The sequence below is a fragment of the Hyaena hyaena genome, unplaced genomic scaffold (assembly GCF_003009895.1).
Source record: "Hyaena hyaena isolate Hyena2069 unplaced genomic scaffold, ASM300989v1 scaffold_211, whole genome shotgun sequence".
Classification (NCBI taxonomy): Eukaryota; Metazoa; Chordata; class Mammalia; order Carnivora; family Hyaenidae; genus Hyaena; species Hyaena hyaena.
Window position 1 is genome coordinate 1,097,584 of NW_024080847.1, and position 21,479 is coordinate 1,119,062.

The 21,479-nt window shown below is 58.0% G+C and overlaps 1 protein-coding gene across 2 annotated transcripts in view; it reads left to right on the forward strand.

Moving 5' to 3' along the window:
• Window positions 1–21,479, forward strand: part of TFEB (transcription factor EB) — a 56,582-nt gene that overhangs the window by 33,105 nt on the left and 1,998 nt on the right. Inside the window, exons 1-8 of one of the 2 annotated variants that reach the window (XM_039242695.1) lie at window positions 11,373–11,385; window positions 16,037–16,271; window positions 16,355–16,609; window positions 17,443–17,520; window positions 19,349–19,469; window positions 19,563–19,619; window positions 20,138–20,213; window positions 20,802–20,949. In XM_039242695.1, the coding sequence (XP_039098626.1) occupies window positions 16,059–16,271; window positions 16,355–16,609; window positions 17,443–17,520; window positions 19,349–19,469; window positions 19,563–19,619; window positions 20,138–20,213; window positions 20,802–20,949 (948 nt within the window). In that variant the 5' untranslated portion in view covers window positions 11,373–11,385; window positions 16,037–16,058. Of the gene's footprint in view, window positions 1–11,372; window positions 11,386–16,036; window positions 16,272–16,354; window positions 16,610–17,442; window positions 17,521–19,348; window positions 19,470–19,562; window positions 19,620–20,137; window positions 20,214–20,801; window positions 20,950–21,479 lie in introns of those variants that run through there. The other variant, XM_039242698.1, reaches the window with a different exon arrangement.

Here is a 21,479-nt window from a genome sequence, read left to right on the forward strand (position 1 = left end):
GGAGCCCTGACGGCCTCAGCAGCACCCACTGAACCCAGACCTGGGAGTCCAGCCCGTCCCTTGGGGTATGCCTCTTGTCAAGCCCTGTGTCCCCAGCACCCTTCTCTCCAGGCCCACGAAGCTGCCGCTCTCAGCTGCCCCGGGGACAGACCAGTCGCCAGTGCCACATTCCTTGCGTTCAACAGATATTTAAGGAGCTTTCACTGCGCAGCAGAGGAAGCTGTCAGGAACCCCGCCCCCCCCACCCCGCCCCGGGCAGGCGCTCACAGCAGAGGAAAGGGACCCAGCACACGTGAGGTCCTTCCCATGTGCCAGGCACCGGCAGCCATTTCCAGGCCCCATCGGAGCCCAGTGGACTTCTCTGTGCTCCGTCCACTCCCAGAGGGCGGGACGGATGTGCTGGGTGGCACGGAGCCTGGAGCCACCTTTGAGTCCCCTCCCAGCCCTAGCGTCCTGAGACTGTGATTGTAGCGGTTTTTCTGACTTCCTTTTCCTTTCTCTCAATGCCCTTGCCTCTTCCCCTCCTGGGGCCACTAGTCCCCTTGGCTGCCACGTGCTCGTCTTCTGGTGCCCTCCCTCTGTGTCTTGATGAGGAACAGGATGCAATTTGCGGGGCAATGGGGGGGGGTGCATTTTATTCAAGGGCATCCTTCTGTGTGCCTGGTGAGGGCTCTGCCTGGCGCCTGCTTCCTGGAGAGGGGCCTCCTCCCCGCTGACTCTTGCCCCCACAGTACAGGCTCACACAGCAGTCTGAAGCCTTATGGGGCTGAGGGCCTGGGAAGAGTTAGGAGAGGGAAGTGGTGCGTAGGTAAGGCCTTGGGGTGGCGGTGGGGGGGAGACCAGGGGGTGGGCAGGGGCAGGTGCTGGGCCTGGCGGGGCACATAGTTGTTTATCCGCCCGGGCTGGCCAACCTCCCAACCTTTGACATTTCTCACCTCCTCTGTCACGCACCTGCCCCACTTGGAGAGAAAGGTGGCTGCACTCTGGGGGCTGGTGCGCTGGTGTGAGGGCTGGGGGGACACACACCTTTGGTGGACTTCATGACGAGGCTTCCGCTAGGTGGCTCGGGTTGGAGCTTAAGCGACTTTGGTCCAGGGAGGAGGTATGAGGTGTCTCACCACCCAGGAGGGAAGCTGGGGAGGCACAGGACTCTCGGTGGCTGGGAGATCACGAAAGGGGGAGAGAGGAGGGATGTGCCCCTCCCCCACCCCGCCATGCACAAACCCCAGGGCGCTTGCTTCCTCTCTCTCTGCCCTGCTGACGGCAGGGTGCTTGGTGCGTTTAAGGACAGAAACCGAAGTTAGGCAAGCTGCCATGCGAATTGGGGGAGTGAGACCGGGGTGTTCCTCCCATACCTGCGAGTGTGGCAGGGACGGGACGGGTGCAGACTCCTCTGTAGGCGGCCTCAGTGGAGAGGCCATTTTTCCCGTGGGGGGCAAGGCTGGAGGGCAGGGCATCTCCCAGACGGAGGAGGGGTGGAGGGGCCAACTGGAGTGTTCCTGGGCAGGACAGAAATGAAGCTGAGCTTGGGGTCCGGGGCGGCGACCAGCACCTGGGAGGCCCTGGGATGGGTGAGGGAGGGGATAGGACCCAGGCGAAGAAACCCCTCATTTTATGCCGCTACTGATGTCCCCAGAAGCCCCGTCTGGGGCATGGACAGGGGAGGAGGGCCAGCGGGGTAGGTGCCTGTAGTGAGCGGAGGAAGGTCTGTGGCTGTCCCATGGCCTTTGCCTGCGCCGCCGCCGCCCTGTCCTGCCCCCACCGGGCGTGAGTCAGACCGAAAGCAGAAGCTGCCAGACATTGCACAGGGTGAAGCGAGGCAGAACCAGCCGTGCTATTTTGGAACCTGGTTAATTCCCCGCCTGTCCCCCACCTCGCTTCTCTCGGGGCTCCCACCCCCTCCTGGTCATTAGCACTTGGCCTCCCTCGTGGGGACAGTTGGATGGGGACTTGACTTCCCCGGGCACGTACCGGGTGGGGGTGCTTAATGTCCCGCCCCTTGCTGGATCCCCCTTCCCAGCCAAGAGGTGCTGGCTTCTAGGGAGTCAGGCTTCTGGTGCTGGGGGACAGAGTGCCCCCTCCTGGCCGGAGCTTAGAGCCCGAGGCACCCTAGTGAGCTGATGGTCTGTCCTCACGCACCCTCCCCCCCCAATCTTTCAGCACCCTCAAGCCAACTGTCAGCCACCTCGCCCTCCCTCTCCGGGGCTGTGAGCTACAAGGGCTTCAGGGAGCAGCCTCTCCCCGCAGTGACTCTTACAGGGTTGGGAGGGATTTCCGGACCCAGGGAGAGATATTTCGGGGCCCAGGGCCTTTCCAGAACTCATGACATCACATACCCTGCAGCAGCCCCAACCGATCCCCCTAATCTATGGGTCTTTCTGGGGCATCTTAGGCCTGTTGAGGTTCCGGCCCCGCATTTTAGGGTTACTTTGGAGCCCGCATGAGCCTGGGGGCCCCTGGCAGTCCAGTCTGTGCTGGCAAAGGAGGTCCGGAGGGTACGTGTTTCTGAGCTGAACAAGGAGGTGTAGAGGTGAGAGCCATTACCCATCTGTGGGCGGGTGGACAGGGGTGCCGGCCCTGCCTGAAGCTGTGTGGCTGGGCGGAGGGTGGGCTCTGCCTTTGCTCCGTGAGAGTGTGGGCGTCGGAGATGGGCACGGCCTCCACTGTGTGTCGCTGCCTCCGGGGGTCCCTGAGGTCAGAGCTTTGCCCTGCAACCTGGGGTGGTAGATTTCATGCATGAGATGGCAGTCAGCTGGCACAGTGCAGGGCACCAATAATTGCAGTTGATTATTGTGGGTCCTCATCACCTTCAGGAGAGCAGGACTCATGCTTCTCATGGCTCAGGTAGATCTGGGGCTTAGGCAGGTGCGAGCAAGGGTAAGGCAGTCAGGAGGAAAGAGGGGTCTCCTAGGTCGGCTGCAAGGGGCCTCAGCACGCCCCCTGCTTCCTGTGGGACACACAGCACTTGTGCACAGGCTCACCCTGTCCTCCAGGTTTGGGCTGGCAAGTCCTGGGCCCCGGGGAATGCGATGGTAAGTGTACAGGTGTGTGCAATGGGGTGTGTGCAGGAGATGATGTGTGTGTGTTGGGGGAGCTGGGGGGCGGGTCTCACACAGCCCATCTGGGTTGCTTTTCCACCTGTAACCATAGTGGCTTCTAGGCTGCCCAGGCCAGAGCCCCAGCTCTGGGTGAGTGCCCAGTGCAAAGCTGACCCCAGCCCTGTGTTCCTGTCTCCACCTTGGCTCCCAGGCCCGAGAATCAGGGCTGTGTGCTCAGGTCCACCATGGGGCTCAGGAGAGCACTGCTGTCCCTTCAAATAGGAGCCTGTACCTCCTCATTGTCTCTTTCCACCTGTCACCCCCTTTCATATTTGGAACCACAGGTGACCAAGCCCCTAGAAGGCTGCAAATGACCTTAATGTCCCCACAGTTGTCCTAGAATGCCATATGAAGGCGCAGATTGTGACTCAGTAGGTCTGGGCTGGCCAGAGAGCCTGCGTTTCTAACCAGCTCCTGGGGGATGTGATGCCTGGGCATCCCGCTTTGGGTGGTGGGGCCCTCCTGTCCAAACGCTAGCCCGATTTGCGCTGCTCACACAGCAGGGCCACTAACAATCACGGGCCACCCTCTGGGTGCCAGGAACGTCACATGGTTTAGCTCCTTGATCCCTTCGCCTATTCTGAGGAGGTGGTGTTATCGCCACCCTGTGTTACAGTGGGGAAACTGAGGCTCTAAGAGATTGAGTTCCTGTCCCTGATCACACAGCTGGTTAAGTGGCAAAGCCAGGCAGGGGCTGAATGGGGAATCGTTCTGGAGGGACAAAAGCTGAGTGAAGCTGGCATCCTGCCTCACCTGCTGACCCCAGGGCCCCTCCACGAACGGGCTTGCCACTGCCTGCCTCCTCAGGCCCTTTCCAGACAGAATCCCCAGCACACTGGGCATCTAGCCCACTGCCATGGTCCATGCGCTCATGACCCTGGGCCAGTGGAGGTTGGGTGTACAGACTTCTAGACACCTACCAGCTGTGTGACTTTCGGCGAACTGTCAGCCACTCTGGGCCTCCGTTGCTATCTCTCTAAAATGGGGAATATCTTACTACTTCCTCATAGGGAGATGGGGTTGCTTTGAGGATTATATCAGTAATACCTATCAACTCAGAACAGTACCTGGTGCATAGTAAGCGCTCAGTTCAGGGAATAATGAATGCCTGTTGGTTTGCACCCAAGAGGCCACCCTCTGTACACTTAATGCACTTGCCACACTCGTAGGTGTTTTCCTTCCTTCTTTCCTTCCCCGCCAATGTCCCGCCAATGTCTTACTTAGCAAAACCTGGACACTTCGGTTCCAAAGAGATTGTTTCCAAAGTAATCAGAGGCAGATTCAACTCTTGAAAAGGGAGCCAAACAGTAGTTCATTTGCAGCGTACAAGCCAAGCCACTGGAGAGGCTGGTGTGGGGCCGGGACGGCAAGGTTGGAGAGGAAGCCCCCCTGCCCCCCACCAAGAGCAGGGGCAGGAGCCAGGGCTGGTAGGTCAGGTGTGCTGCAGACCCGCGCCTAGGGCAGGGAGCACAGGGGTTTGGAGTGAGATCTGGGGTGGGAGCGGGAAGCCACTCTGTGTGCCCATTGCACTCCCCTCCCACCGTGCCTGCATCCCTCCCCTTCAAGTCACAGAGCCTTCCTTGCCCAAGTTTAGGGCAGAGCACTAGCGCGTGCATGTGGCTGAGACCGCTGTCTCGTGAGGAGAAAGAAAAGCAAAGGCTGGGTCCCCAAGGCAGCCACAGCCCTGGAGAGGGAGTTCCCACGTGTTAGGCAGCAGTGGACGTGACAGTGAGGAGGGGTAGCTGGCTCTCCCGCTCCCGGCCATGCGCCTGGCCGTGGCTGCATCCACGCCGCCCGGAGCCTCAGCGTGCCCAGACGGTGTAGGAAGGGTCTGCTGGGGACCCCGTCCTGCCCTCTTGTATCAACCAGGGCCCAAGGCCCGGCGAGGGGGCAGGACCCTCCGGAGCTCACAGCTGGGCACGGGGACAGCCAAATGCAGGTCTTCTAACCACCCCCCTCCCTGTGCCCTTGGGGAGCATCCGAGGCTTTGGTTCAGGCCTGAAGGAGCCCTCTTGGAACAGTCTCGTTCCCAAGGGTCAAAACTGTCAGGCATCCTGGCACACAGGGAGAGGGCGGTGGGCTGGCCAGGGTGGGCAGGGACGGTCAGGGGCTTGGGACACTCGGAGTCCCAATCCTGAGTCCCTTCCCTGGACTTGAGGCCCCTTCTGGATCCGGGGAGCCCTTCCTGCTCCCGCCGCAGCCCAGGCCAGACCTCCGTCTGTATAATCATGTTTCTCTCCAGTCACCTTGATCTACTTACTCTCCGCCTCCCCCTAAGGCCCTCATGGCCCACGGCAACTGTCTCAGTGACCCCCAGACCTCTCCTCTCCGTCTCCAGAGCCCCTGGGAATGGATCAGTCTTGGCTATTGAGCAAAGAGAGTTTTCTGCAGGCCAGTGGGGTCTGGCCTGCATTTGGGGGCCTTTGGGAGGGGGATGTGGGCCTCTCTGGGAACCCTTGGTAGGATTCACTGAGGGTAACTGGGGAGGCAGGGCTGGGAGTTAGGGGACAGTAATCTGTCTACATGGGTCTTCGTTTTAGGTTCCTGGTTTCTTTCTTCATCTGTGTAGAAACTGGTGGTGGTCATGAGCTTCAGAGAGACCTGGGCTTGCCCACCTCGCCGTGTTCGTGCTCTGTGACCTTGGACAAGTCACTTAAACTTTCTGAGTCTTGGTTTTCTTATCTGCCAGAAAGGCTGTTTGTCCTGTGAGGTGTTTGTGAGGGACAAATGTTCTGACGTAGGTCACATGCTTAGCTCAGGGCCCCGTCCAGAGTAGGGACTCAGGGAAGTGTTTGCTGAGTGAGAGAAGAGGTGATGATTGAGCACATCTCGGGTCATTGGCCAAGCAGCATTCTGGGGCCCTGAGTCCCGTTTTTCAGAAGAAGAAAGCTGGTTTCTGGGTGCACCTGGGGGGGGTCAGTCGGTTAAGCGTCCCACTTGGGCTCAGGTCACGATCTCAAGTTCGTGAGTTCTCTGCTGACAGCCTGGAGCCTGCTTCAGATCCTCGTTCCCTCTCTATCTGCCCCTCCCCACTTGTGCACTCTCTCTCTCTCTCTCTCTCTCTCTCTCCTCTCTCTCAAAAATAAATAAACATTTGGGGTGCCTGGGTGGCTCAGTTGGTTAAGTGTCAAACTCTTGGTTTCGGCTTAGGTCATGATCTCGTGGTTTTGTGGGTTTGAGCCCCACGTCTGCTCTGCACAGGACAGCAGGGAGCCTGCTTGGGATTCTCCTTCCCCGCCCCCCCCCCTGCCCCTGCCCCACTCATGCTGTCTCTGTCTCTCAAAATAAATAAACTTAAAGAAAAAAAACCACAACATTTTAAAAAAAGGAAAACTGATTTCTCTGGAAGCTTCCTTGTACCTGGGGAGACTGGTAGGTGGCCAGGAAACAACTGGGGAGCAAAGCAGTGTAGCCACAGGCGGGACGCTTGAATGGACCAAGTGTCTGTGAGACGGGGACAGGAAAGCCAGGGAAAGAGAAGGACAGCTGTTCACCGAGGGGGCAGGGATATGACGTGTGTGTGCATGTGTGTGTGTGTGTGTGTGTGTGAGAGAGAGAGAGGGACAGGAAGGCAGACGGAGGGTCTGCATGTGTGGCTGGGCTGTATCTGTGCATAACACAAGGGCAGACTAGGGCCTTTCTAGTTGCTTCTCTCCATGCTTCCCACAGTTACACGTCCCTTGGTGGCAGTCTTCCTGGGACAGGCTTCATGCCAGGTCCAGCCTGTGCCTACGGGACAGGGTTGGCGCCTTTCTGGTCTGGGATTGCCTTTGAAGCCTCTCCATTTGCTGCACAACTGCCGTGCCTTGCCCTGGGCCAACAGGCGGGCCAGCCAGGAGGAACCAGCTCCCACCCTTTCCTGCGGGATGTGAGCTGCAACATGGGGCTGAGGGGCCTGAGCTGTGGACACTGGCGGCCCCTAAGCAGGGCGGGAGCTGTGGCTGCCCTTCATCTCCCCTCTCCTTCCTTTCCTCCTCCCCACCTCCTGCCTGATTTCAGAGATTTAAAAACAAGCTCCTGGTCCCCCTGCCCCCCACCAGACCTGCGGCCTCCTGCGGCCGGTCCCCTAGAGGCGGGTGCTCTGCGTGCCAGAGTCAAGTGCATCCTGGGTTTGAGTTTGACTGTGCTGCCTGTCAGGTGCTCTGTGCAGACCACCCTTTTGGAGCCTTAGCTTCCCCATGGTTTGTTCCCCCATCTTTATTGATCACAGAGGACTGGTCAGCCTGTGCCCAGGGTGGTCCCACTTGGCGGAGTGATTCTGCTGCATGAGAGATTTGGAGGGACCACATCCTACATAACAGTCATCACGTCTGTCCAAGGTCAGGTGCCACTCAGCCTGGGGATGGAGAGGAGACTGGACATTCCCTCCAGGGGAGGGTCCTGGAGGGAACGTTCCTGGGAGATGAAAACACTCTCCGTTTTGATCTAGACGGAAATTACACTTGTAAAAATACATCGCGCTATATACACTTTAAATCTGTGCATTTTTCTGGGATAAAGTACATCTCAGAAAAAGGGGAGAAAGGCCAAAACCTTAAAATAAAAGCATTAAAAGCATGGACCACTGACCTCCTTCTTGCTCTTGGTACCAAAGACCTTCTGAGCAAACAGCAGACACTTACCAAGGGTGAGGGTGATCTCCATTTGCTCTTTTTGAATGCTCGAGGTAGCTGGATGGCCCCACCATTGCCTTTCCTGGCTTCTAGAGAACCACTGGGCCAGATTCCAACAAACCACCCGAATTATGAAATATTTTCAGTGTGCTCGGCACCATGCTAAGTGCTCTGCCTACTCCTGGGCTCCTGAGAATCCAGAGGTAGGATCATTATTATCCACCTGTCTCTCCCATAGAGCACTGTGGTGAATTATGTGATAAATATAAGATTTGGAAAAGAAAATCTCATAAAAGCTGGCCCAAGGCCTTCCTGTCCCAGTCCCGTAAGGAGAGACAAGCTGGGGCTGCTACGAGGCAGCTCTGTCCCCACCTGGGGTCTTGATATTGTGTGTGTGTGTGTGTGTGTGTGTGTGTGTGTGTGAGACCCTTTTCTCAAAAGAAACTTCAGAGGAGCAGTAAGAGGAGACCGGTCCAGGGATGCCCAAGATGGGCATGGACAAAGGGAGAGTAAACAGTGACAACGTGGTAATATCTCTCCCCTGCCCATGTTTTCACCCTTGCGAAGGCTTCCATCCCAACTTAGATCCCAGCTGTTCTGGGAGAGGGGGCTCCAGCCAGTAAGCCCCACCTGACAGATGGAAAGACTGAGGCTAGGCTGAGACACTGAGTCCAGCCCGCGGCTGGGACTCACACCCAAGCCTTCCGATGAAAAGTTCTCACAGCGTCTTGTGGGCAGGACTGTGGGCTCCTGGGGATCTTATGACCCCTCCCCACCCCCAGTTCTCTTTGGGTCCAGGCCAGCTGATGCCCCCCCTCCCCTCCCCCCCCCCCAGGCCCTGCAGGGACCCGTGACCACCTTGGTAATTTCCAGTGGCCACCGCCCAGGGCACGGGGTCGTGTGCACATTCGCGTTCATCAGGCCTTCCTTTGCCACTGCCTCTGCCAGAGGGAGCTCAGAGAAGACAAAACAAACCCGGGGCCTGGAATCTTCCCCTCTCTTCCCTTCCCAAGGCTGAAAAGTTATGCAGGAGGTCACCGGGTCCTTCCCCCTGCCTCCGGGAGCCTCAGCACCTGCTCAGAAGGCCTTCCTTTAGCGGTTGGTTTGATTTCCCTCCAGCTTCATGGAGCAGCTCCCGCACAACCGCTAGTTTGTGACGGCCCAGGTCAGAAGACAGCCTCTTCCGACCACAGAGGCACAGAAAGTAATAAATGGCCTAAACAGGCACGCCGGCCTTTGGGCTCCCATCCTTTGTTGTTTCAGCCAGCAGACATGTGTTTTTCTGGGAATACAGGAAATTATCTCTACCCTTTGAGGAAGGGCAGAGTCTTTTCTGTTCATGTTTGGGGGTTCTAGACCATTCCATCGTCCCAGGCACCCCATGGCCCCTGGGCTGGGTGAAAGAGATTGGCTACGGAAACGCTTTGATTGTAGGAGGCTTCTTCAGTGGGACACCCTAAAATAAAACGAGGCAACTCCTACCCCAGGTGCAGGGTAGAGGGGCCTAACTCAAAACCCCGGGGTCCAGCCTCACCACTCGGTAGCTCTGTGACCTTTGGCAAATCACACAACCTCTCTGTGCCTGTTTCCTCATCTGTAAAGGGGGGGGGGGGTCAGTCCTGGTACTCAGGCCACGAAGGAATTGTGATAATTAAATAAAAGGTGCTTCAAACACACCTGGCCCATAGTAAGTACACCACAGGCACTCTTATAATTACTAGTATAAAATATTTTTTCCTGATTAGAAACATGTACGTGTTCATTATAGAAGAAGAATAATATTCCAGAAAGTAAAAAGAAAGAAAAAAAATCACTCATGATTGCATCATCAAAAGAAGTCTGTGATATTCTTATATATTTCCTCCCTAAAGGTTTTTCTACCATGTTTGTACATGGTGATGATCAGATTTTTAAAAAATGTTTATTTATTTTGAGAGAGAGAGAGAGAGTAAGCAGGGGAGGGGCAGAGAGAGGGGGGACAGAGGATCTGAGGCAGGGTCTGTGCTAACAGCACAGAGCCCGACACGGGGCTCAAACTTGTGAACTGAGATCATGACCTGACCTGAAGTCAGATGCTCTACTGACTGAGTCACCAGGACCCCCTCCCCCATCGGATTTTATATACAACGTTGCATCCTACTTTTTGTCACCTGACGTATCCCCACGTTACTAACTGTAAACATAACAATCCGTCAGGAGGAATACCACAGAATTTATTTGACTATCCTATTGCTGGACATTGAGATTATTTTTGATTTTTCTGTCTATAATATAATGGACATCTTTATGCAGAAAACCTTTTCCGCCTTTGGGATTGCTTCCTCTAATGACCGTGTAACACACACAGTGAAGTGTACGCATTGTGAACAGCTGGCTGCATTTTCATAAACTTGACCCTTCCATGTCACCGGCCCTGTGTCAGGCGCCAGAACATTCCCAGTCTCCCCCCTGCAAGCTGTCCTGTGCCACCTCTCAGGCACTCCCCCACCAAGGGTCACTGGGATCCTAACCTCTAACACAGGAGGTGCGTTTTGCCTGCGTTTGAACTTCATATACATGGATGCATTTTTGTGGCTCCTTTTGTTTAACATCGTCTGCAAGAGGCGTTTGTGCCGTGTGTAGCCATGGTGAGTTCACTGTCACTCCTGAGTAACAGTCCAGTGCATGGATGTACCGCAGCTCCCTTCTCCATTTCCCCGTTGATGGACATCTGGTGTTTTCGGGTAGTGCTGTTGAGAACGTTCTAGTGCGTGTCATCTGGTGAGCACATGGACGCTTTTCTGTTGGGCATATGCTTAGGAATGGCGTAGCCGAGTCACGGGGTGTATGCTTTCTGCTTTCCGCTCCAAGTTTCATTTTATTTATTTAGTTATTTAATGCTTTTTTATTTACTTTGGGGGGGAGGGGCAGAGAGAGAGAGAGGGACAGAGGATCCGAAGCGGGCTCCGTGCTGATAGCAGTGAGCCGGACGTGAGGCTCGAACTCCCCAACCGTGAGATCGTGACCTGAGCCCAGGTGGGATGCTCAGCCGATCCAGGTGCCCCTTCCTGTTCCAGGTTCTAAAGGATCATCCAGGAGGCAGAAAACTCCGCAGGCCAGTTCACGCTCCACAGGCGATGGAGGGGCCCCGGCACAGCGAAGAGCTGTCTGAGGGGCACTGCATGACCACGCTCTCTCTGAAGGCGCATGTCTGGGGCTGTAATGGGAACTGAATTGGGCCCTGGGTCCTGGCCCTTCGGCTCCATCTAGCATGTGACTTCTGACCCACTGGTGGTCACTCTGCGTCTCCATCCAGGGTCCTCTGCCGGCCCACTAACCATCGCATTGAGGAGGGCAGCGCTCGGGCAGGGTGGCACCGAGGGAATGTACCTTTGCAGGTGACCAGAGGCAGGTTGGGCACAAACACTGTAAGCAGCCTGCTTTCTTTTCCCCTTGTGTTAAAAGAATCCTACTAGTAACACACAGCCACATTGTAAGACGTAAGTGCTTCAAAAGTAAGAATGAGAGACTAGAAAATAATCCCCGCTTACCACTCCCCACCCCCAGGTGACGGCTCTGAACAGTTGCGGGGAGGATTGGGGGGAGCCCAGAATAGAAGTTCAAGAGGACGGGCTGCGAACCAGGTAGCCTGGGTTAAGCATCCATCCTGTAGCTTATCGGCTGTGTAACCTTGGGTAAGTGACTTCACCTCTCTGTGCCTCGGTTCCCCCCCCGCCCCCCCGGAAACTGGGGGCAATGATATAGTAGCCACTTCATAGGGTTGTTGTGAAGAATGGATGAGTTAACATGTGAAAGCACACAGACCATCTCTGACTCAGGGCCGGCATTCAAGAAACCTGGTCCTTCTCTAATCTGCTGTGTATGTTTACCTATGTCCCGTCTAAATGGGCTCAGGCTGTGCGTTTAATCCGAGGTTTTCTTTTTCTACTCAATTCTCTATCTTTGAGGTTTTTTAAAAGTTAGTTAGTTACTTTGTTTCTTTATTGAGAGTGAGAGAGAGAGAGCATGAGCTGGGGAGGGACAGAGAGAAAGAAGGAGATAGAGACTCCCGAGCAGGCTCCACACTGTCAGCACAGAGCCTGGTGCAGGGCTCTATCTCAGACCAAAACCAGAAGTCTGACACTCAACCCACTGAGCCACCCAGGCGCCCCTGAGATCTTCTATCTGAGGCTCCCCTGCTCTGGGATCCTCTCTCCTTGCCTGTCCCTCACGGAGGCCAGTGATTTCTCCCTATCTCTGCCCTCTCCCTGTCCACATCCCTCAGGAAAGGTTCTGAGCCTGTTCATACTAAGGTGTAAATGGCTGAGGACGGAAGGGAGGCCCCCACATAGGTTGGCATGAAATCAGTCCTGCCCTGACCAGAGATGTGCACGGTCTTTGGAGGGGAGCCCAGCACCTGTCCATTATGGGATGCCTGAGGGCATGCGAAGGAGTTCCACACACCCACGGGTGTCTCCCTGAATCCTCACAACAACGCAAGTGGCAGGTGTCCTTATTGGCTCCATTTGACCCAGGAGGAAACCCAGGCACAGAGAGGTTATGCGGCTTTCCCGGTCACCCAGCCAGCATGGGCACAGCAGGTGAATTGGGCAGGGGGGTGGGGGGGTGGTACTTCAGCTACATCTATCGCACTGGGAGGCTCATTTTGATCACGCTAAGCTGGAACCCAGAACCAGCTTCGGGCAGGTGTACTCAGGTGGAGGGTTCTGGGTGAACAGCAGGAGCGTGGAGGTGGAGAAAGCCCGTAGGTTCTGAGGGTGCCGACAGGGGTGGCTCTTGCTGTCCTGGCTAAAGCTTCAGTCCCTGCCACGTTTTCTGTAGGACTGGGGAGAGGCAGGGAGTCTCTGGGGCGTTAGACGCCCTGGCCCCCTCAGGAGGAGGGAGTCACCTCGGGGTGGGGGCAGGGGAGAAGGTTCTCAGGAAGCACCTAGCCCTGGTGTTTGCAGACAGTAGGCACTCAAGGCTCCTGGTGTTACCGAGTGCATGAACGGTGGACCCTTCCCAGGCCTGGCGGATCTGGAGGTCAGAGGGTGGGGAGGGTTTGGGGGTCATTTTGGTTCTCCTGCGTCCCTACTTCCGGTTCTTCCTGCCCAGACCGGGCACCGGGGGAGGTGGCGAATGGTCCCTCAGGCTTTGAGAGTGAGCAGGTGTGCTTGAGGGCTGGGCGGGGAGTGGTTAGCGCCCAGGGTCTCTCCTGCGCCGCCCCCATCAGATCCCCTCAAGGCCCTCCCTTAACCCTGTACCCGTCCCACCCAGGCCAGGCTCAGAGCGACCCAGGCAGCGGCAGGGGAGGAGGCTGGGACATCGAGGTTCGAGGTTCCGAAGCAGCCTGTGGCCGGGATGACAGCTTTCACAACGGGGGTGGGGGGTGCGGGGAAGCCCCACTCTGCCGGGCCACTGAGCCACCCTCGGGTCAGAGGACGGCGGACAGGCTAAGGCTACCAGCGCCTTACAACGCACAGACTCGTCCCGGGTCACAGTTGTCGGACATCCCCCTTCCGGAGGCTCACACAGACCCAGGTGGTCGGGCAAGGATTCCTGCTTCCATTTCACAAGCGGGCAGACTGAGGCTGGCGCAGCAGTGAGAGGCTGAGCAGGACTTAGGCCCGGTTCTCCGAGGCAGAGCCAGCTCTGGCTCAGCCTGGGACGGCCCCCCAGCCCTTTGTCAGAGAAACAAGGGGCTCGTTCTGCCCCGGTCCTCCCCGTGCCGGCTGGCACTGCCAGGCCCTGTGCTGCTCCCCCCAGCAGGGACCAACTGAAGCCAGTTTGTTCCCGAGGGGCAGGCTCCCCAGCGCTGCGTGGGTGAGCATGCAGGGGTGCAGGGCGTGGAGCTGCAGGGCAGAGGGCCAGGCTGGGGTCAGAGCCCGAGAGGTCTGCAGGGCTGCAGTGGTGGGGGGGGGAGGCGAGCGGAGAAGACAGGCTACCCCTCTGTAGGAGCTTGGGAAAGGGATGGAAGCACCAGCTGTGTCCCTGCTGCAGGGTAGAGAAAGGGGGAGCAGCGGGGTGTCTGCTCTTTTCTCCTTGGGGGCCATCCTGTTGGGAGATGGACAGAGACACGCTTGGGGCTAAGGCAGCCCCTTAGCTAATTCCTGGCGGGGGGTGGGGCGGGCAGAGAAGGGAGGACGGAGGGTGAGTAAGGGTCCCTGAGTACTCAGAGCTCTGAGGCGGATGGTGCGGACGCACTTTGCAAGGAAGCATCCAGGGTGGTAGGGGGAGCCCTGGGTTGGGGTCACGCGGCTTGGGCTCCATTCCTGGCCCCGGGCCAACCAGACGCGCAACCTAGGACAGGTCCTTCCCAGCTCTGCACAGAGACACAGCAGTCCCCCCCTCCCCCGCCCCCGCCCTGTCCCCAACCCCTGCGCACACGGGCTGGGAAGCCAAACTGGATGGGGTCCCAGCTGTGTCTCTGTCACCAGACACTTAACTTCCCTGTGCCTCTAGTTTCTCCTTATCCGTAAAAGGAGAATACCTACCTGGGACTGCCTCGTGGGGCTGTTTGAGGTTAAAGCGCTTGGAGCAGCGCCCAGCACACAGTAAATGCTCAAATAGATGCAAATTATTATTATGTCCATGATCTAGTGATTGTCGCTGAATATTTGCCAGTACCTTCCACTAATGCTTACTGAGTCTCATGTCAGGCATTCGGCTATGCTGCTTTCCTTTGCTCCTTCCTGCACCTCCCTGCCCAGAGGTCTGGGTCTCATTCTTAGGATCCTGGGGTGCAGCTCTGGGCTCTGGTCTACACTGCCAGGCTTGTGATTACTCTTCACTCACCCCCTCCGTCTACCAAGTGCCATGCACCATGCTAGACACAGTATCTTCATTTCACATGCTCACCAATCTTCTGAAGTAGCAACTGTTTACAGATGAGGAAGCGGAAGCTCAGGGAGGTTAAGTAAGTGACTTGCCTAAGGTCACACAGCGAAGAAGGGGCAGCGCTGGGATTTAAGCCCTCGTCTGCCCTGTTTGTGCGTGCTCCCTCAACCACGAAGTCCTCCTCTTGCAGATATCCCAGAGATGGGACCCTCCGCCAGGACTTTTATGGAGTTGGGGAGTGAGCTAGGGACAGAACGGGCCCCGCTACAGGACTCCCTCTGTCTTTTCCTCCCCGCTTCCACCAACGATCAGGGCTGACATGCTGGGTGGTGGGGAGCCCTCCCTGGACTCTTGCAGGCCTGGGTGCCCCAAAGCGACCCTCTCTCCACAGGGTCATAAATAACATGCCCTGGATTGCAGACCCCGTGAGCTCAGGGACTGCAGTCATCTTGCTGTATTGCCTGTGCCCAATTCATAAATCATCATAATTCCCTGAACACGTTAGTACAACCTCTCCATGTCCCCGGCCCTGGGCTAAAGGCTGAAGGCGCAGCTGTGAACAAGACAGACAAAATGCCTGCCCTCAGGGGGTTTGCATTCCCAGTGGGAGATAGACACCGGATGAAATAACCAAGCAAAAATGCATAATATTTAAGGTGATGATAAGTGTTAAGAAGTAGCACAGAGAAGGAAGGGGCATGGGGAGTGGGGGGGGAGCAGGTAGGAATTTGGCAGTTTTAAGTGGGTTAGTCATGGAAGGCCTCCGTAAGGTCACATTTGAGCCTTGGGGCAAGTGAAGGAATGAGCCTGGGGGAGGGGCATCCCAGTCCTAGGCCCAGGGGTGGGAGCAGGCTGTGTCTGAGGCTGGTGGGTGTGGCTGGAGCAGGTGGAACAAGTTAGAAAGTAGGGGGACATGGACTCAGAGGGGACCATGACATGGGGACGGATCACAGAGGGCCGTTCAGGGTAAGGACTTTGGTGTTTACTCTGAGCGAGCTGGGAGCCACAGATAGTTCTGAGCAGAGGGAGGGACAAGATGTGACTTAGTTTTAACAGGATCCCCTGATTCCTGAGTTGCCAGTAAAATGTTGTGGGGCAAGAAAGGGGGGTGTCAGAACATTAGGAGGGTCTTTTAGGAAGCCAGGTAAGGCCTGGTCCAGGCTGGGCCCACATCGGTGGCAGGGGAGGTTGAGGTCAGATCTGCCAGGATGTGGTGTGACAGAAAGAGAGGGCTCAAGGTTGACTCCAGCCTTTTGGGGCTGACCAGCTGCAATGAACAAAGAAAAAGGGGTCTCCATTTCTGGCCCAGGAACCCGGAAACTTGGGTTCAGGTCTCAGCTCTGTCACCCTCCTGCTTGGTGACCCTCGGCAAATCCTTTCTCCTTCCTGGGCCTCGGTGTCTTCTCCTGTACAACGGGTGCGATCTCCTCGACCCGGCCCCCTCCCCGAGACCCCGTGCTCGCAAGAGGACGCGTGCCTCATAGACCTGACCCCCTGCCCCGCCCACAGGGAGCCGGTGCCCGCAGCCACCATGGCGTCGCGCATCGGGCTGCGCATGCAGCTCATGCGGGAGCAGGCGCAGCAGGAAGAGCAGCGGGAGCGCATGCAGCAGCAGGCCGTCATGCATTACATGCAGCAGCAGCAGCAGCAGCAGCAGCAGCAGCTGGGCGGGCCGCCCACCCCGGCCATCAACACCCCCGTCCACTTCCAGTCTCCGCCGCCTGTGCCTGGGGAGGTCCTGAAGGTAGGGCCCGTCCCGACGTGGGGCCTGTCCCCTCCCACCCTGTTTCCAGGACCCCTAGAACCCGGCCTTCTCCCCCCTCCCAGGTGCAGTCCTACCTGGAGAACCCCACCTCCTACCACCTGCAGCAGTCCCGGGACCAGAAGGTGCGGGAGTACCTGTCCGAGACCTACGGGAACAAGTTTGCCGCCCACATCAGCCCTGCCCAGGGCTCCCCGAAGCCCCTGCCGGCCGCCTCCCCGGGGGTGCGGGCGGGGCACGTGATATCCTCCTCCGCCGGCAACAGCGCTCCCAACAGCCCCATGGCCATGCTGCACATCGGCTCCAACCCCGAGAGGGAGGTGAGTGGGGTGCTGGCCGGGGGCTGCCGTGAGCAGAGCGGTGCCAGGTGCTATGCTCCTGGGATGCCTAGTCGAATGGCAGAGACAGGGTGCTGCTGTCAGAGTCCCTCCCAGTCGGAGGGGGAGACACAGCCCAGCTCTCAGGGAGCCCCAGTCCGAGGGGGAGACACAGCCCTGCTCTCAGGGAGCCCCAGTCCGAGGGGGAGACACAGCCCTGCTCTCAGGGAGCCCCAGTCCGAGGGGGAGACACAGCCCTGCTCTCAGGGAGCCCCAGTCCGAGGGGGAGACACAGCCCTGCTCTCAGGGAGCCCCAGTCCGAGGGGGAGACACAGCCCTGCTCTCAGGGAGCCCCAGTCGGGGGGGGAGACACAGCCCTGCTCTCAGGGAGCCCCAGTCGGAGGGGGAGACACAGCCCAGCTCTCAGGGAGCCCCAGTCCGAGGGAGAGACACAGCCCAGCTCTCAGGGAGCCCAGCCTTATAGGAGAAGCCTCATCCCTACTGGCTAGGGAGAAGCGGGACACTCCTACAGGAAAGCCCAGCACGCCCACAAACCCATGTCCAGATGGAAGGTATAGAAAGCAATCTCGCTGGGGCAACTTGGCTCCTTGGGAAGAGCCCTGGCCTTGGCCTTGGGGCCTGTGGGACCTGGACAACTCATCCTCTCTCTGAACCTTTCTTCCTCCCGGACTCCCCCCGCCGCCCTCCCCCACCCCAAGATGAGCAGGTTGAGTGAGGTGGGCTCCAGGGTCCCTCCAGGTCAGGGGCTGTCCCAGCGCCCCTTCGCTCTGCCTTTCTCCCAGCGGCCCCTCCCCAGACGGACTTTTCTCTTTCAGTTTGATGTCATCGACAACATTATGTGTCTGGATGATGTCCTGGGCTTCATCAATCCTGAAACTCAGATGCCCAACACGGTACTGCTGGCCAGGGTGGGGCGGCTGTGTTGGAGGGAGGAGGGAAAAGTTCTACAGTGGCTCTGAGCCTGGGGAGAACTAGAGACAGGGTCCCCCCCTCCTCCCGCTCCCCCTGGGCAGAACCATCTTGCTGCAGATGGGAGTTGCCTCCATCCAATCACGTGACCAGAGCCCAAGGCTGAGCAGAGTTATGAACGCAGAGAGACGGGCCTAGGCTGTGGGCACGAGGCGGGCTTCAGTGGCGAGTGGTGGCTGGACAGTTGGGGGAGCTTCCTGGGCGGGGGCAGGGGGTACTGGTGTTGGGCCTGGGCCTCGGCAGAGGGGAAGCAGGGAAGCATTCCTGGAGGGGAGCCGTGTGGCCTGGAGCTGATGAGTTCCTTTGGGATCTGGGACTTCCCTCTTCTACAAGGCCTAGGGCCCAGCAGGCACAGGCCTGTGTCCCTCGCTGCACGGGACATGTGACAGGGGGTGGCTTTGTCCCCTCCCTCCACTCCTCCTGGAGTGTGAATGCTCTCTGGGCCTCCGAGACAGCGGTGAAGAAGATGGGAAGGAGCCAGCCTTGGAAGCAAGAGGCCTAGCTTCTGGCTGTGGCTGTGAGCTTGGGAAGTCCCTTAACTGCTATGAACCCCAGTTTTCTCAGGAGCAAAATGGGGATGATGTCGTCCGTCTGCCCAGAGGATTGTGGGAAGATTAGATAAGGCAGGAAACAGGGGTGGGGGTGGGGGTGGCTAGCTCCACACAGGGTGACACCTTTACACTGAGCAGGTGGAATGTCCCCGCCCCTTTTTGGAAGGTCCTGAACCTCAGCTGCTTGCTCCTGCTCCTTGGGCCTGACCCTATTACCCTGATCCTGGCCCCAGCTCATGCCACTGAGGGGAGGCCCCCAAATCTTCCAGTAGGAAGTCGGAGTCAGTCCTTAATCCCCACTGCCCTTGCCCGGTGGCTCAGCAGGAACTGGTCAGGGCCAGTTGGGTCTGAGACCTACTTCCAGCAGAGCAGGGAAGGCTGGGAAGAGTGAGAAAGCCAGACGGCACAAGCATCCGGTCCCTTCAGTGGGTTCCGCGTATCCAGAGGGCACCTGTGCGCCCACCTTGGCTTCTGGACCTGTGATTTGTACCTGTGCCAGGAGCCGCGGAGATCGTTCCAGAACTCGGATCTGTCCCTGCCGGGCCTCGGTTTAACCCCCCACTGGCTGCCCATGACAAAATGCCAGGGTCTAATCTAGAACTCCAGCCTGTGTCTCCTGCCCTACCCACATCACACCGTCTCCTCCTGCAGCTCAAGCTTCCACTTGTGACCCCCCTCCCCAGCCCTGTCTGTCCAGCCCCTCGTCTCTGCCCAGCCGTCCCCCTGCCGCTCCAGCCCTTCCTCACTTCCTCTGCTCGGGACTCCATTCAAGTTCCACGCCCTCCAGAAACCTTCCAGAAACTCCAGCATAGATTAGGCGCTCCTCCCCTGGGCTCCCAAATGCCTAGGACGACTCCATCCCCTCCCCTGTCGCCCCTTAGGGCTGTTACCTGGTCGGATCACTCTGCAAGGGCTCTAGCCCCTGGGCTGGCTGTTCCTGGAAGGCAGGGGCCACACCTTATTTAGCTCCCAACCCTGCACTTTCCAGGGGAATTGCTGGGTGAAGAGGCCCACGCTGGGGTTTTGACAACCTGGTGCTGGCTGCAGACCCCCTCAGCTGAGAGCGTGGCCGGATGCCAGTGCAGCTTCCTCTGGGCGTCCCTGGCAAAGAAAGGCTCTTCCTGGGATGGTGGGCCCTGGGGAGGGGCCGCTGTGGAGAGGGGGCTGCTCACCGGGTGCCTCTCCCCACCTCACCCCACAGTTGCCCCTGTCTAGCAGCCACCTGAACGTGTACAGTGGTGACCCCCAGGTCACAGCCTCCCTGGTGGGCGTCACCAGCAGCTCCTGCCCCGCTGACCTGACCCAGAAGCGAGAGCTTACAGGTACTGCCTCCGTGTCTGCCTGTGCCCCGGCCCCTCTTCCTCCCTGTCTGTCTCCCTTCCTCTCAGCTCCTCTCTCCTTTCCCTGGCCTCCAGATGCTGAGAGCCGGGCCCTGGCCAAGGAGCGGCAGAAGAAAGACAATCACAACCTAAGTGAGCCCCTTCCTCCTCTCGCCCCCCACCCTGCTCCCTGCCTCCCTCCTCCTCACTCTCACCTCAGCTACCAAAAAGCCACCTGGACCCAAGCTTTCATTGGGGCTTTAACATTTTTAATTAAATTTTTTTTTATTAATTAAAAAAAAAAAAGCCACTCTGACCTGCCTGGGTTCTAGAAGGCTTCCCTACACAAGGCCTTAAGTCCTCGCTGGTGTGACTGGTGGGTTCAGCCCTGGTTTATCATATTGGCGGTTGTTTTCTTTAGGGTGTGTGACCTGGTAAGCCAGGGGAGGTGTTCGGGGGCCGTGCAGGCAGACTCCTACCCCGGGCGGGCAGGCTTTACAGGCTCACAGAGACCCTGGGTTGTACCCACCTGCACCCGGGCCCCTCCTTCCCAAAGTGATCCCATTCCTTCTCTCACTCATTACTTCCCAGAAGGGCCAAGGCACCCCTCCTTGGGCCCTTCTCCCCCATGGGTCCTTCTAATTGCTCCCTCCGGGATTTGTTACCTTTAGTTGAAAGGAGGCGGAGGTTCAACATCAATGACCGCATCAAGGAGCTGGGAATGCTGATCCCCAAGGCCAACGACCTGTGAGCAGTTTCTGGGGGAGAGGGGGTGGGAGACAGCAGGGGCAGGGAGCCGGGCAGGGCTGAAGCCCTCTGGTCGCCAGGGGCAGGGGCTGGGAAGAGAGTCCCTCGGTCGCTGCCTTCTGAGATCTTATCTATTTGGGAAAAGAAGATCCCTCCCTTATCAGACCAGCTCCAGACGGAGGAGTAAAAATCCCAGAAGTGAGCCTGGGGCGGGGGTGGGGGCTTCCTGGAGGAGGAGTCATACTGGGAACGTTGGGTGAGGGCTCTGGAGTGGCTTCCAGAACAGATGTGGGTTTTGGTGGCCGGAATGGAAGGCCTGGGGAAGGATGCTGCTCGGAATCGCTTGCTTCCCTGGGACTCGTGAGGCGGGTGGTGGCCACAGAGTCCCCCGTGAGGGTCTGTGCCGTGCAGATGGAGAACGGCCTTCTCCACAGATGGGGGTGGGTTGCATCTGGGGTCTGTGGGCAAAGTTGGGACATGCAGCATAGGCTTCTGGAACCAAAGCGGGTTTTACTCCCCGCCGTGAGCGCGCGGTGAGCTCCCGGCCATCCCTCTGAGCCCGCACGTGTGCTTCTGCCTGGCCCGCAGGGACGTGCGTTGGAACAAGGGCACGATCCTCAAGGCCTCGGTTGATTACATCCGGAGGATGCAGAAGGACCTGCAGAAGTCCCGGGAGCTGGAGAACCACTCCCGGCGCCTGGAGATGACCAACAAGCAGCTCTTGCTCCGCATCCAGGTCTGGCCCCTGCCCTTGGACTTCCTGGGGAGCTCTGGCTCCCACCCCTGGCCTGGCTCTGGCCCGGAGGGGCAGGGTTTACACTTCCAGAGCTGGAGGAATGAGAATGATGCCCAGAAGGGGGAGGAAGGAATGGTTCTGTTCTTTTTTTTTTTTTTTTAATTTTTTTTAAATGTTTTTATTTATTTCTAGGAGAGAGAGAGAAAGAGAGAGAGAGACAGCGTGAGCAGGGGAGGGTCAGAGAGAGAGGGAGTCACAGACTGAAACAGGCTCCAGGCTCTGAGCTGGCAGTCAGCACAGAGCCCGACGCGGGGCTCGAACCCACGAACCGCAAGATCATGACCTAAGAGAAAGTCGGACGCTTAACCGACTAAGCCACCCAGGCGCCCCGGAATGGTTCTGTTCTGTGAGGCCCTCATTAAAGTTTATCTACTTTTTTGAGAGGGAGAGAGAGCATGCACGTGGGGGAGGGGCAGAGAGAGACTGAGAGAGAGAGAGAGAGAGAGAGAGAGAGAGAGAGAGAGAATCCC